Source organism: Lactuca saligna, chromosome 6 (assembly GCF_052625555.1).
Source record: "Lactuca saligna cultivar CGN05327 chromosome 6, ASM5262555v1, whole genome shotgun sequence".
Lineage (NCBI taxonomy): Eukaryota > Viridiplantae > Streptophyta > Magnoliopsida > Asterales > Asteraceae > Lactuca > Lactuca saligna.
This window is the reverse complement of record NC_136422.1, coordinates 47,099,752-47,113,144: the sequence shown is the minus strand read 5'-3', so window position 1 is coordinate 47,113,144 and position 13,393 is coordinate 47,099,752. Positions and strand designations below refer to the sequence as shown.

The 13,393-nt window shown below is 35.9% G+C and overlaps 1 protein-coding gene across 1 annotated transcript; it reads left to right on the top strand.

The window, feature by feature from the left end:
- Positions 1–1,771: 1,771 nt before the first annotated feature.
- LOC145001517 (receptor-like protein EIX2) lies at positions 1,772–4,666 on the top strand. Its single transcript, XM_078960890.1, has one exon. It carries the CDS (start codon positions 1,809–1,811, stop codon positions 4,575–4,577), a length of 2,769 nt encoding a protein of 922 aa, XP_078817016.1. The 5' UTR covers positions 1,772–1,808; the 3' UTR covers positions 4,578–4,666.
- The last annotated feature ends 8,727 nt before the right edge of the window (positions 4,667–13,393 follow it).

The following is a 13,393-nucleotide window of genomic DNA, read 5'->3' as shown; positions in this document are numbered from 1 at the left end:
AGAGCAATCCGAATGCAAAAAAAAAAAAAAAAAAAAGAACCAAAAATGCAATTTTAATCAAACCATAACGACGATTTTAGTAATTTGTTATGTATTTTATAAAAAAAGCTAGGTGTTACAGGAGTACGAAACCTTTGCTTCATAATCCCCGATCATGCACGAAACCTTTGCTTTATAATCCCCGATCATGCTTTTCATGCAGGGTAACAATATAAGCTATACATCACTACTAAAACCAACTTCAAACTCATACTAATACATGATTAGTTTCCCAGTCTCTACTAATGACATTTTAATAACTCATAAACATGATTTGAAATTCTATATTACCAGACTATACAACTTATACTTTTCATGTTATGCATCAAATACTTGTATCATTTTTAAATCTATGATAGTTCTTTAATTAACCACCAATCCCACTTAATGATAGGCTGATGCATGATCAATGAATGATTATTTAAGAACAAAGTCATCATTTGTCCAAACCTTGAACTTAAGGTTCTTGAGTTTGCTCATAATATTCAACTTTGATGTAATACCTTGTTTTCTTATGTTGGAGATTACAAACAAACTCTTTGTTTTATCTTCAATTCTTGCTTAACGTCACCTCACATACACGTTCACCAAGAACACACTCAAAGTCTTTAGAGACTAGAGAGGTTAGTGATTACAAATAGAAATTTATAAATATTTTATTTTTAGAAACTCTTTTGTAATTATGAATAGATTTTATATTTTCCAAGCATAATAAACTCAAGGTTCAAACTTGGATTAGGGTTCAAAACTATCGTTTTTGCAAAACATTAATTATCACTGATCTGATGTCAAGTACTGAAATTAGGGAATAATAACTTAAATTATGAGGTTATTTTTTATTAATGTGGAAAAAAATAATCACATAAATTTATGGATATTTTTTAGCAATATAAATGGTTATTGTATGATAAAAATATAAAAATATCTTTCAGGTTGATATATACATAACCAATAAATAAATATAATAATGTTTTCGCGAACAAGTCCATATAATATAATATATTGCTAAAAAATATCCATAATTTTTTTGCTTTTTTACCTCCCCACTGTCGTCGAAGACGCCGCCTAGCTACCGTTGTCATCTTCTTGGTTTTCCGTCACTAATACTCAACGCATTTCTCCTCTTCATCCCTGTTCTCTATTTTTTCTGTTGAATAACGTTTCTTTTGATTTTGTTTGAATTTTTTTTCGTTTCTGTTGAATAGTGGGTTTATGTTTCTGTTCGAAAATTTTGAATTAATTGATATGATAAATTAGATATATGTTTCTGCTAAAACTTTTCTAATTGATTTCATAAAAATACTCTTAGGATAGCATAAACATAAATTGTTTAACAATGGAATGGGAATACGAGATTTATTAAATAGTTGTTGTTAATTTGGTGGTCAGTTCAATGTTTGCGTTTACATTCTTATATGTTTGTATTTAATAAAGGTTATGGTTAACATCACTTTAAAGTCTTTGAAAATATCACAAAGATCGGATAAGATATAGATAATATATGCAAATTGTCAAGACTTGCAAGTCATTGAACGACTAATTTGAGACATTTATTTCAAATCTTCATCTTTGATTTTTTCTTATAGTTTGGTTCTAATTTCATGGGAATTAAATACTGTATCCCCGACACAATTAATTCAAGGCCACCCGTTTATAATCACTTATGCTCACAGTCGAGACTATATATATAAACACTCACGGGTGCAGTTCATATAGGCAGGCATCATTACAAACCAAAAATCACCAAGATTTTCATTTTTAATTAAATTATGAATCCTTGTGTTTTTATAATTTTCTCACTTCTCTTGCTCCTCCTTGTGAATGCAACTGCCAGCCAATTGGAAGGAGATGATAGAAATATGAAAAAGTGTTTGGATAATGAGAGAGATGCTCTCCTTCTTTTCAAAGCTCCCCTTCACGACCCCTCTGATACTCTCTCTACATGGAGATCTGACCAACATGACTGCTGTAAATGGAGTGGAGTCGAGTGCAACAACCAAACTGGTCACGTCACAAAGCTTGAACTCAACAACTTCTTTTCACAGGGTGGTCTTGGAGGTGAGATTAGCCATTCCTTGCTTAACTTAACCTACTTGAATCATCTTGATCTTTCTGACAATTCTTTTCATGGAACCATTCCCACTTTCATTGGTTCTTTGACTCGATTAAGGTACCTTTCCCTTTCCTACAATTCCTTTCATGGAGCTATTCCCAGGTCCATTGGTTACTTGACCCAGTTAAGGCACCTTTCCTTTTCCAGTAACTCTCTTTATGGAACCATTCCTTCACAGTTTGGAAACCTCACCAACTTGCAAGACCTTTATCTTGATTCTGTTGGAAGTTGTAGAGTTGAAAACATGGAGTGGTTGTCTCATCTCTCTCATTTGGAGGATCTGAGAATGGATGGGATTTCCCTTGCGAATGCAAATAATTGGGTAGGTGTAATTTCGAGTCTCCCAAAACTGTTGAGTTTAAGTTTAGATGGATGTGAGCTGTCACAGGTCATGTATCCATATTCTTCTTTTCACAACTCTTCTTCATCTATTCAATACCTTTTTCTTACAAACAACAATCTGAACTCATCCATGTATCGCTGGTTGCTTCCATTAACCAGCAATAAGCTTAATTCTCTTCTTCTCTCTGGCAATATGTTAGATGGGATACCCAAATACCTTGGGAACCTCTGTAGTTTGGAACGTTTGTACATCGTTAACAACTCTGCTGTTGTCAAATTTCCTGATTTTCTCAACAACTTGTCTGGATGCACGTCCTTGACCTTACAAATGTTGATTACTCGAGGTAGCCAATTTACAGGGTCACTGTCTGATGAGATCCAGAAGTTTGCATCCCTAGAATCTCTGTACCTATCTGATAATCAGTTAAATGGAAGTATAAGTGAGAAACTGTGGGAACTACCCAGGCTCCAAATTCTTGACCTTTCTTCTAATAATCTTACAGTTCCTTCCACATATCACTTGTCAAGCCTTTCTTATGTAAAGGTTATTGGTCTGATGTCTTGTAAGATAGGGCCTCACTTCCCAAAATGGATTCATACACTCAAAAATCTTACCAGTCTTGATCTTTCCAATACTGCAATTTCAGACACAACTCCTCTCGAGTTTTGGGCCACATGGCCTTCTCAATTAGAATATCTGAATCTCTCTTCCAACAACATTAGTGGGAAAGTACCAGATTTATTATCAAATTTTGCCAACCTTTCTGTGATAGATTTGAGTTCCAACAACTTTCATGGTCCAATACCAAATATTGCTTCCACTTTGGCATCATTAGATCTTTCCAGAAACAGGTTTTCTGGGGGAATCTCATTTATATGCCAGATTGTTGGTGGGTTCTTGTCATTGCTTGACCTCTCTCATAACTCATTAACTGGACAACTCCCAGACTGTTTGTGGCATTTCAAACAACTAAAAATTGTTAATCTGGGGCACAACAATCTCTTTGGAAGGCTTCCTCCCTCTGTTGAATATCTGATCAATCTCAAGGTATTGCATTTATACAAGAATGAATTATCTGGCGAATTGCCTTTGTCATTAAAGAATTGCACGAGTTTAAACTCGTTGAATTTGGGAGCCAACAAGTTCTCTGGTAATGTGCCTGTCTGGATTGGGGAAAAGTTAACAGGATTGTATGTTCTTATCCTAAGATCAAACAACTTCATTGGAACCATCCCTTCAAAATTATGTCAATTAGCATATCTTCAAATTCTAGACTTGTCAATGAACAATCTCTATGGAACCATACCCTCGTGTTTGAGTAATCTTACAAGCATGGTTCTACAAGGATTCTCACAAGATATAAAGGTATATAGAACTGAAGGAGGTCAAACATATGTTTGGACAACATATGTTGACAATGCGATGATTAGGTGGCAAGGAGATGAACGGGAATTCTTTAACACTCTAAAATTGGTGAAGAGCATTGACCTTTCAAGCAACAATTTAGCAGGACAAATCCCATACGAAATTACCAATCTTCATGACTTGATTTCTCTAAACTTGTCAAACAACGATCTATTTGGAGATATTCCACAGAAAATTGGTGAGATGAAAAATCTTTTGACTTTGGATTTATCTAGAAACAATTTTTCAGGGCAGATACCATCAAGCATGTCTCAGATGAGCTTACTGAATTACCTAGACATGTCATTTAATAACTTGACAGGGAGAATCCCATCTAGCACACAGCTCCAGTCCTTTGAACCTTCAAGATACGATGGAAATGTAGGACTATGTGGACCTCCTCTTAACAAAAAATGTCCTGAGGATGAAGATTTAAAAGTGCCACCTGTCGTTGGTGAAAGTGTGGGTGATGGGGAAGGTGGAGATGAAATTTGGGGATGGTTCTATATTGGTGGGGGGACTGGTTTTGCTACTGGATTTTGGATAGCATGTGGTGCTTTACTTGTCAACCGCCGTGGAAGACATGCTTTTTTTCACTGTTATGATAACTTCAAAGACAGGGTTTATGTCAAGATAGTGGCATTCATATCAAATTTACAAAAGGCTCGACAGATGTAGTTTTCATCTAATTTTTTATTTTTGGCTTTTAATTTCGGTATATAATGTAATTTGAGGGGGTTTTAAGTTCAAAATCCATATCAATAAATTTGACAGGCGTTTTAATACCGTTTTTTTCCTTCAAAAAATGTTGTTTCCATCTATCAGTTCTTCAATTTGTTGTCGATACAAGGTTTTGGAGGATTTCTAAGAAAGGTTTATGCCCGATAAATACTTTCTTTTAAGTAAACTAGAAAAATGTTATTTTTAACTTCTAAAGGATAGCAAATGTTTCAACATACTTTGGATGTACGGTGACATAGTCTTTGACACGACTAGAAAAGACTTTTAACAACAGACTTATGACATACACTAATTTTATGACAGACAAAAAGATATTTCTTAAAAAGTTATGTATGTAAAATGTTCAGGATTAACGCTTGGACATCATAATGTTATCTTTTATAAAAATTAATGAAATAAACAATGTTTGTTGTGAATTAGTGTCTAAAATGATGGAAAAGATGCCATTATATTTTCAATGTTTTGGTTCAAAACACACACATGGGTGATCTAGGGTTCCGTCTCCCTTCTCTACCATCTACATCGGTTACCACCACCGTCAATGGCGAACACGATTTGTGCCACCTATTGCTCCAGCCCGTCTCCAGCCCGTCTGCATCTTCTCACCCGTCACCACAACTCTCAAGATCGTATGTATCTCTCACCTCCTCTAGGTCAAACACGCTTCCCATAGTTTGGAATTTGTGCCCCCCTCCCCCGATTTTGTCTTACAATTACCTCCTATTGAAAACCTCAAACTCCTTCCCTTTCATCGATTTCTATTTCACCAGTTTCTAGGGCTATATCGGCACCCAATTCTATCACCATAAGTTCTTATGGAGGAGACAAACAGCCTAAACAAGGCCACGTCAGATTTTTCTTCAACGAAGAATTTACGATAACTACTTGATTCTCCTCGAATTCACCAAGCCCATGCTTGTTTCAACGACCTTGATGTGAAGCTTATAGAGAGAGATGGCTAGAATGTTGAAATTGGTATTAATGTGCAACCTCGTCTGATCAATCCTGTAATTTTGCCTTTGATTTGTTCTCTCGCTAGGTTTTGGAATACAGATGGCTCGATTAGGCCTGCTATATAATACTGGACTAATATCTTATGGAGATGTAACGACCCGTTTCCGGTATGTTAATTAAATTGTTAATGGTCTAAGTTTTCAAGAGGGACTCGGCGAGTTCTAGCCTGACTCGCCGAGTTGGGTCGCGCATCTTGTGCACGCGGGAGCCGGCGACTCGGCGAGTCCATATCCTGGACTCGGCGAGTCCGTCCGTCTGGGTGAAACCCTAAATCCCCGGGTTTGCTCACTATTTAAACCCCATTATAGCCTCCATCTCGTCACTTTCCCCCTGAGAGCTCTGTGAGAAACCCTAATCCTTCCATTTGTGAGCTTATATGTGATCTTGTCCCATTTTGTGAAGGGGTGAAGAAGGAGAAGAAGAAGGAAGCAAGGAAACAAGTTCTAGTGCAAAGATCCAAGGTCAAGTCTGAACTTATTGAGGTATTTTCGGAGTTCCTTTCTGGTTACATGCTTAAACTTCCATTAGAGCTCTTTTAAGGGCTATTTGATGTTTGTTCCAAGCTTTATGTTTGCATGAATGTGTTAATAAGCCGAAATACCTTTGGATCTGAGTGTTGGGGTGTTGTAGAGCCCAGATCTACTGCCTTTTTGGAGTTACATTGCATATTAGCCATGGATCTACCCTTATTGTGCATATTTTAGTCTTATTTCCCTTATTCATGTGGTTGTGCACGTAAAGTTGGAAACTTTACGTGGTAAAACAGCTTAATGGACCTAGATCTATCATTTGCATGTGTTGGATTCAAGAGAAATCGAGTAAAAATATGTTGCATGGCGGCGACTCGGCGAGTCGGAAGAACGACTCGACGAGTCAGGTCGCGAGTCCCGAGTTTTTCAGTTTCTTCAGTGTCGAGTGGACGAGGTGAGTTAGGGAATGGACTCAGCGAGTTGAGAGTAGACTCAGTGATGGAGGGACTCGGCGAGTTTGTTCATACAACTCGGCGAGTCCAAGGCAATCTTCTTGGGGATCAAGAACAACTCGTCGAGTCTGTTCATCGGACTCGGCGAGTCGGATGAAGATCATCTGAGTTCTTGGATCCAGAGGGTACTCGTCGAATCGATGCCACACTCGACGAGTATCAGCGTGTAAGAGTTGAGCGGAGAGTCTAGGACTCGGCGAGTCGGGTATCCCGACTCGGCGAGTCAGCCCTGAGTAAGTTGACTTTGACCAAGGGTAAAAGAGTCATTTTACCCTGAGTGTAGTGTTAGTGATTGATTGAGTGTGTTTATGGATTTGTAGCCGAGGAGATTCAGGAGCAGCAGCCGTTAGCTTTCCGAGCCACACACTCATCCGCTAGCTTACGAGGTGAGTTTCCTTCTAGTAGGGACGGGTCTAAGGCCACAATGTCAGCCCGTTCAATTAGTGTCTAAGTCCATAACTATTTTGGTATGTACTTGACCCAATTATGAGCATGGTCCTTTTGGGTTGCCTTCACCATAGCAATATGTAGGATGATTTAAGGAGAGAAAGGTTTAAATATGATTTATTAATATATTATGAGAATAATATATTAAAGGAGAAATCATATTGTTTAATTAATATTAGTCAAGAATTAATTAAGAATTAATTTTGTGGCTAAAAGAGATTAATTAAATATAGGGGACTGGACTGCAATTATTGGATAATTGAGTTATTGGGCTAAGGAATGCTATAGGAATAAGGAGTGAACGAAATTGTGATGGAAGCCCATCATATTTTCGTCCATAGCCTTGTCCAGAAGGTTCCATGGGCTGCTTAGAGTTTAAGCTGTCCATTAGGGTTTTGACTGAAACCCTAGAAGCCCACACTAGTATATAAAGGACCCCTTAGGCCCCAAAAACGTGGACAACACTTCCATTAGGGTTTCCAGCCGTTTTTGGTGCCTCCTTTTCTTCTACTCTTCATCCAAGTTGCATATGGTGTTTGTGACTCCGTTAGAGGTACTACACTTGTGGTACTTGCTTTCAAGAGCTAAGGAAATTCAAGGAACTAGTTGTTATTGCTATTTAACAACAAAAGGTATGTATTATAGCTTTATATATGAATTTCGAAAATTATAGTAGCATGCCAGGTTTCTTTTTGTGTTCATAAAGTTGTATAACTAATAGTGAAAACATAGATCCAATACTAGGGTTGCATGCACACATAGGATTGTTTGTATAAAACCCATCAGTGGTATCAGAACCATTGGTTTTTGTTTTCAATTAGCCTTTATTCAAATTTGTGAACTTGACATATTAGGGTTTATGGCTAATAAACCCTAAAGGCTAGGTAATTTTCGAATTAGGGTTGCAAAACCCTAGATGGCGATTTTTTTGCTAGGGTTTCACAAATCCTTTCCTTAGCCTCCAAGATTTTGAAATCTAGGGTTATCCAACCCTTGGATTTCGAAATTACCTCCTTCCCCAAGGTTAGATCCTAAATTTTAGGGATTTGGATAATCCCATATCTTGTAATTATCTTTTAATTGTTAAATATGGTAATTAAAGATCATGAATTATCCCATCCCTTATTTTCGAGATTTAGAGAGGGATTCAAGGGATTAGGATATCTTAGATGTATAATTGGTAATTATCCTCATGATCTAGATAATCCCTTGTGATTTAATAATTTAAATTAATTGTTTAATTTATGGTAATTATTAAATCAAGTGTTTTAATATTTAAAATTTTAATTTAAATGTCTTAAATTCGAAATTTTTAAGTGAGATTAAAACCTAATTGTTTTGAAGAGTTTCAAAACTTGCCCTCAAGTTTTGGAATTTAAATTGTTGATTAAAAGTTAATTTTGAAAGTCTAAATTCCAAAACCCTGATTTTGAAAAGTTCAAATTAAACCCTTATGATTTTATTAAATTAATTAAGTGTATAATTAAAAGAGATTTAATAAATCCATAATGTTTTTGGTTAGTTAAAAGTATAATTTAAACCACCTAGTATTTTAAAAGTGTAAAATACACCCTTATACTATATATAACATTAAAAGTTTAATATTATATATGTATAACTAAAAGGTCAGTCTCACCGTTAGTAGGCCTCATTCACGAAACTAGTCTATAAGGGGTGTTTAAGGAAATTGCCTATAAAATGGCGATTGAATGGGTATCCACTCTTACCCACCGCACTCTTGACTAGTGGAGGGTCGTTAGCCGAACGGGTAGGATAGGACATAAACCTTCCATTATAAGTATAATGAAGTACAAAGTAACTAAATGCTTTTTCAAATTCCCAAATCATAGTTGCTTTAGGCAAAATGTGAAATTGTATGCTAACCCATGGAATTACACTTCGTACCCTTGTCAAACGTTAGTGGAGCGTGTGTGGTTAACCGACACACTAATTTGGGGATGACATTGGTAGCGAAGGGTGACTCGATGTTTGTCATAGATCAATGGAGCGTGTGTGGCTAACCGGCACATTGATTAGGTGATAGTAACATTGGGTGCACCACGTGATTCGTATGGTTATTTACACCTTGTTTGTGATCCTCGGCATCCCAGTCACAAATAGTAGGGCATAATCGAGATTAAACATGCCATTGAAAAGTTCAATGAATCTCAAAAGATCTAGGAGTTTCAATTCATTTAAAACTTAAACTTTTTTTTCGTTTTTCATGGTGGAAATTGGTAAATCGTCATTTACCTACCTTCAAATATTCTGCAACTAGATTACGGCATCCTTCTTCTAGGTTGTAGAGTATTGTGTTGGATCCTAGCTTGATGTTTCATTTGGGTGTTGCATCAAGAATTCTAATCAACCTAACTTGAATTTTCTCCCGTTTTGTAGATGTCTGAATCTTACAATAGTCTTCCCAAATCCTTTGGAACAAGCTTTCCAAATGAAGATGACATTCCGAGATACGATCAAGGAAATGAGAGTCATGCTTCACTTCCTCCACCTCCTCCAATTATTCTCCCTGACCCACAAGTTCAAAGGCTTGAAAAGTTCAAGCTCACTCAAGCCCTTTTGGCAAGTGAACACGAAGATGGGAAACCTATCTTAGAGATGAAGTCATACATTGATAGGTTAAACATGTTGGGTGTCGAGATTTCAAGTGAGTTGGCTGTTGACTGGGTTCTTCAGTCACTTCCTGAATCATATAGTGAGTTCGTTAGAGAGTACTATATGATGGACCACGACGTGACCCTAATTGATCTCACCTATTTGCTTATAGCTGCTGAATCAGCAATGATTTGGCGTGCTGGTCGAGCAAATTTGTCTAGTGAATCAAACTCCCAAACTTTAATGGACACTGGCAACATTGGAAGTCCAGAAAGAACTAAGTCTGTGATTGTCCGATGGGTTGTGCCAAAGGAGTCTATTTGCTTTTATTGCCAAGAGAAGGGGCATTGGAGACGAAGCTGCCCTAATTACCTGAGAGATCTAAGAGATGGGAGAGTCAAGACGTATGGCTCTGCTTCAGGTAAAATCCATTAACTAACTCTTTTAAGTTCCTATTCTAGATTCTTAATACATGATGTGATAAGATTACATTTTGATGTTTTGTAGGATCGAGGAAAAGAGAGGAAGCTTGAGAAAAGAAGTGAGCTGAATCTAATAATGAAGAAATGGATTTCGATCGCATTACTTGAAGAATGGATTCTTGAGCTACCACTTGGAGTTAGAATAGATTGTTAAGAAATATGTAATAACATAGTTTTTCAATTGAATTACATTGTAAGGACAAATTTTTCCGCAATAAAATAAATTTTGATTTTATCTTATTTATTTATCCTTGCGATGGCATGTATGAAAAATTGATGTTTGAATGTTTCTACTATTAGAAATAATGGATTTATTCTTAATTGTATTATTTGTGGAAGTGTCAAGAGTTTACCAAGTAAGGAGAGCTTCTCATCGCCCAAGTTTTAATTGGATAGAAACTTGGAATCATGCAATGTGTATTGTATGATGAATGGAAAACTTTCACATTTGGGAAACTTAGACTAATTCTTTGGCAAAGTGTCAATTAAAGGACAGGGAGATCAAGTACACAAGGTTGTGTGTTGATCAAGTCCACCACAAGAGTGACAAAGATATTCGTCATGATTTACTAAAGCTTAGTAAATATGATTATACTTATAAGATTAAGTATAATTCTGAGTTAATTGAAAAAGTTTCAATGAATAGTAGAACGAATAAAGAAGAATCAAGTAGGCAGAAAGATAAAAGTTTCTCTTTTCTAGGAAGAAGGGAGAGTACCTTTTATTGTGTTTTATGATAAGTCTTAAAGATTAAGAACCATGTCTCAATAGATCCTCTAAGTGAGTCTTAGTGCAACTGCATGTCTAAGAAGAGGAATCAAGTATTGTAGAAATGGTTAAATCAAGAAGTCAATCATACTTCGTTCCAATATCAAGTCTTAAAGTCAAGATTGTGACATTGAGTGAAAAGTCTTAAGTAGGTTTATAACACTCATCAAATGTGGAATTTGGAAAAGTTTTCTTATTCTTGCACATTTGAAATTGGTAAGTTGTGCTGTCTTGGATAAGACAAAGACCAACTAGGACCAATTGTGTGAAGTGTTTTGTCATGATAAATGCTTCACTAACTCTTGAATATTTGTTTGTCAAGAAATGTTTCTTGACAAGAGAATTTTATATGTCAAGAAGTCAGTGGGAGTCTTAATGGTCTTGAAAAGTTTCAAGAACAAATCAAGAATAAACCTTATCGATCATCACTAGCACACGACTTGAGGTTTACAACCTATCGTGCTGATATTGTTTTGTTTCTTTGCCATTCCAATTGAGTTGATTGTGTATATGAGTTCTATGAGTTCTCATTTGAATACACACTAAAGCCTTAGTTGATGAAAAGTAAATTGATATGTAAGGACAAGTTACTAAACTACTTGGAAGGCATGGTGGGCACTCGTGTTACCATAGGGCAAGAAATCAAGATTAAGAAAGTTCAGTCCATATGAGTTTGGATTTGTCGCAAACCTTGTTTTTGGCAAATTCACATGGATAGGAACTCATACACCATAAAATCTAAGTGTCATAAGATTCCCTCCTTCATGAAAATGACTGTGAGGAAATGCTTCCACTAATAGAGATTTTAATAAGATAGCAATTGTGAAAATTGTATTCTCAAATTCGATTATGGTTACGGCATCCCTTTCCATAGTTCGAATTGTGAGATTTGGCAATTAGTTTCAACATTTGGAACTTAGTAACATAAGTTATGAATTGTTTAAACACACATATGAGCTATCTAAGGCAAAGGTGTATAAGGTTAAGAAGATTAGATAAAGGCTTATCGAAGCATCTGGTATTAGAAATATGAATTTCAGAGATTCAATAGGCATTGTTTTCTGGAAGTTCATTTGTTTTCTGAATACATGTCAAAGCTAGTGGGAGCATAAATGTTATGCTTATATGATAATCATCATGATAGTGGGAGCATAAGTGTTATGCTTGTTATGGCGAGTATTGCAAGTTAGCAATATTAATTATAGAAAAACAAAGATTCCATTTGCAAAGTTGCATGAGTTGAAAAGTTGTTTTGCTATAATTAAGGGAGAGAATATTATACTCCGTTTCAATATCTAAAGCTTAGATTAAGAAATTTTAATACTTTAATGTATCCTTTGATTGAAAATATTATGGCAAAAGATTGGTAAAGTATCAAATCTTTATGTAAGACATTATGCATCGTGTCCCATACGCTTCGGGTATAGGATCAATTGTAAATGCTATAGTATTTTACCATTCTAAAATTTTCCAAATGTCTAGCGCATTAAGAGGGAAAAAGGAATAGAATTGGTTTTGACTGAAAGAATTTAACAACTATCAAAGGACGATCCAAAGTTCGCTGAGGATTGATCGCTTGTAAGTAGTTGGAAGTATGGTATTGGATGGACCATATCGACATTATTATGAATAGATAAGATTCTATTAAGAATGAGTTGTCATATGGAAAATGTGGAAATGTTTCCATATTGGGAGTTGGATATTGAGAGTCTATGCCTAGATTAGAAACTTTTATGCAAGAAGGATGTTCAAAGGAATGTACTTTGAATGTGAGACTTCACATCTATGGAATTGTCTTGTAACAATTTCTAAGAAAGTACTTTGTAATTTCATTAGCTACGTCTTGGTGACTTTTGTGCTATGATTTTGCAAAGGGATCGTTGCATAAAATGTTAGAATCTAGCATATTCTAGTAGTGGCAAGAACCTTGTGTTCTTACACTAATAATTAGGATTTAGGAATTGTGAAATGAGCATCATTGGAAAAGTTTTCAGGTGATCTATTTCGCAAAGCATGGACCATAGGAAACAAAGTGTGCATGTTTAGAGCATGGGACAATTGTTGGTATAATTCAAGTAATGAGTTGATTATCCGAAACATTAAATGATAAATAATGAGTAATCAATATGGTGGATAAATAGAAGGGTTTTATTTACTCTCACAAGTTAGAGGCCATATAGGATTAAGTATTGTTGTCATGTTTCAATTTGCATGTTTTGACTTCCAGAATAACTAGGTTATTCAAACATCCACAGTTGGTCATACGTTGGGAGTAGGTATGAATAAAGACTGTCATGAATCTGTCTGTAGATTGTCTGAAGTGTTTAGACATGGCACAAGTTTGCTGCAGAGTTCGTGAGTGCTTTGATAAGATTAAAGTATTGGATTAAACCCACGCTCACTTGGATCACTTCATGGATTTATCACGAGTGATTAATGAGACGATA

What these genes read in the sequence shown, in the direction of transcription:
- LOC145001517 (XM_078960890.1), top strand. Translation starts at nt 1,809, where the DNA reads ATGAATCCTTGTGTTTTTATAATTTTCTCACTTCTCTTGCTCCTCCTT.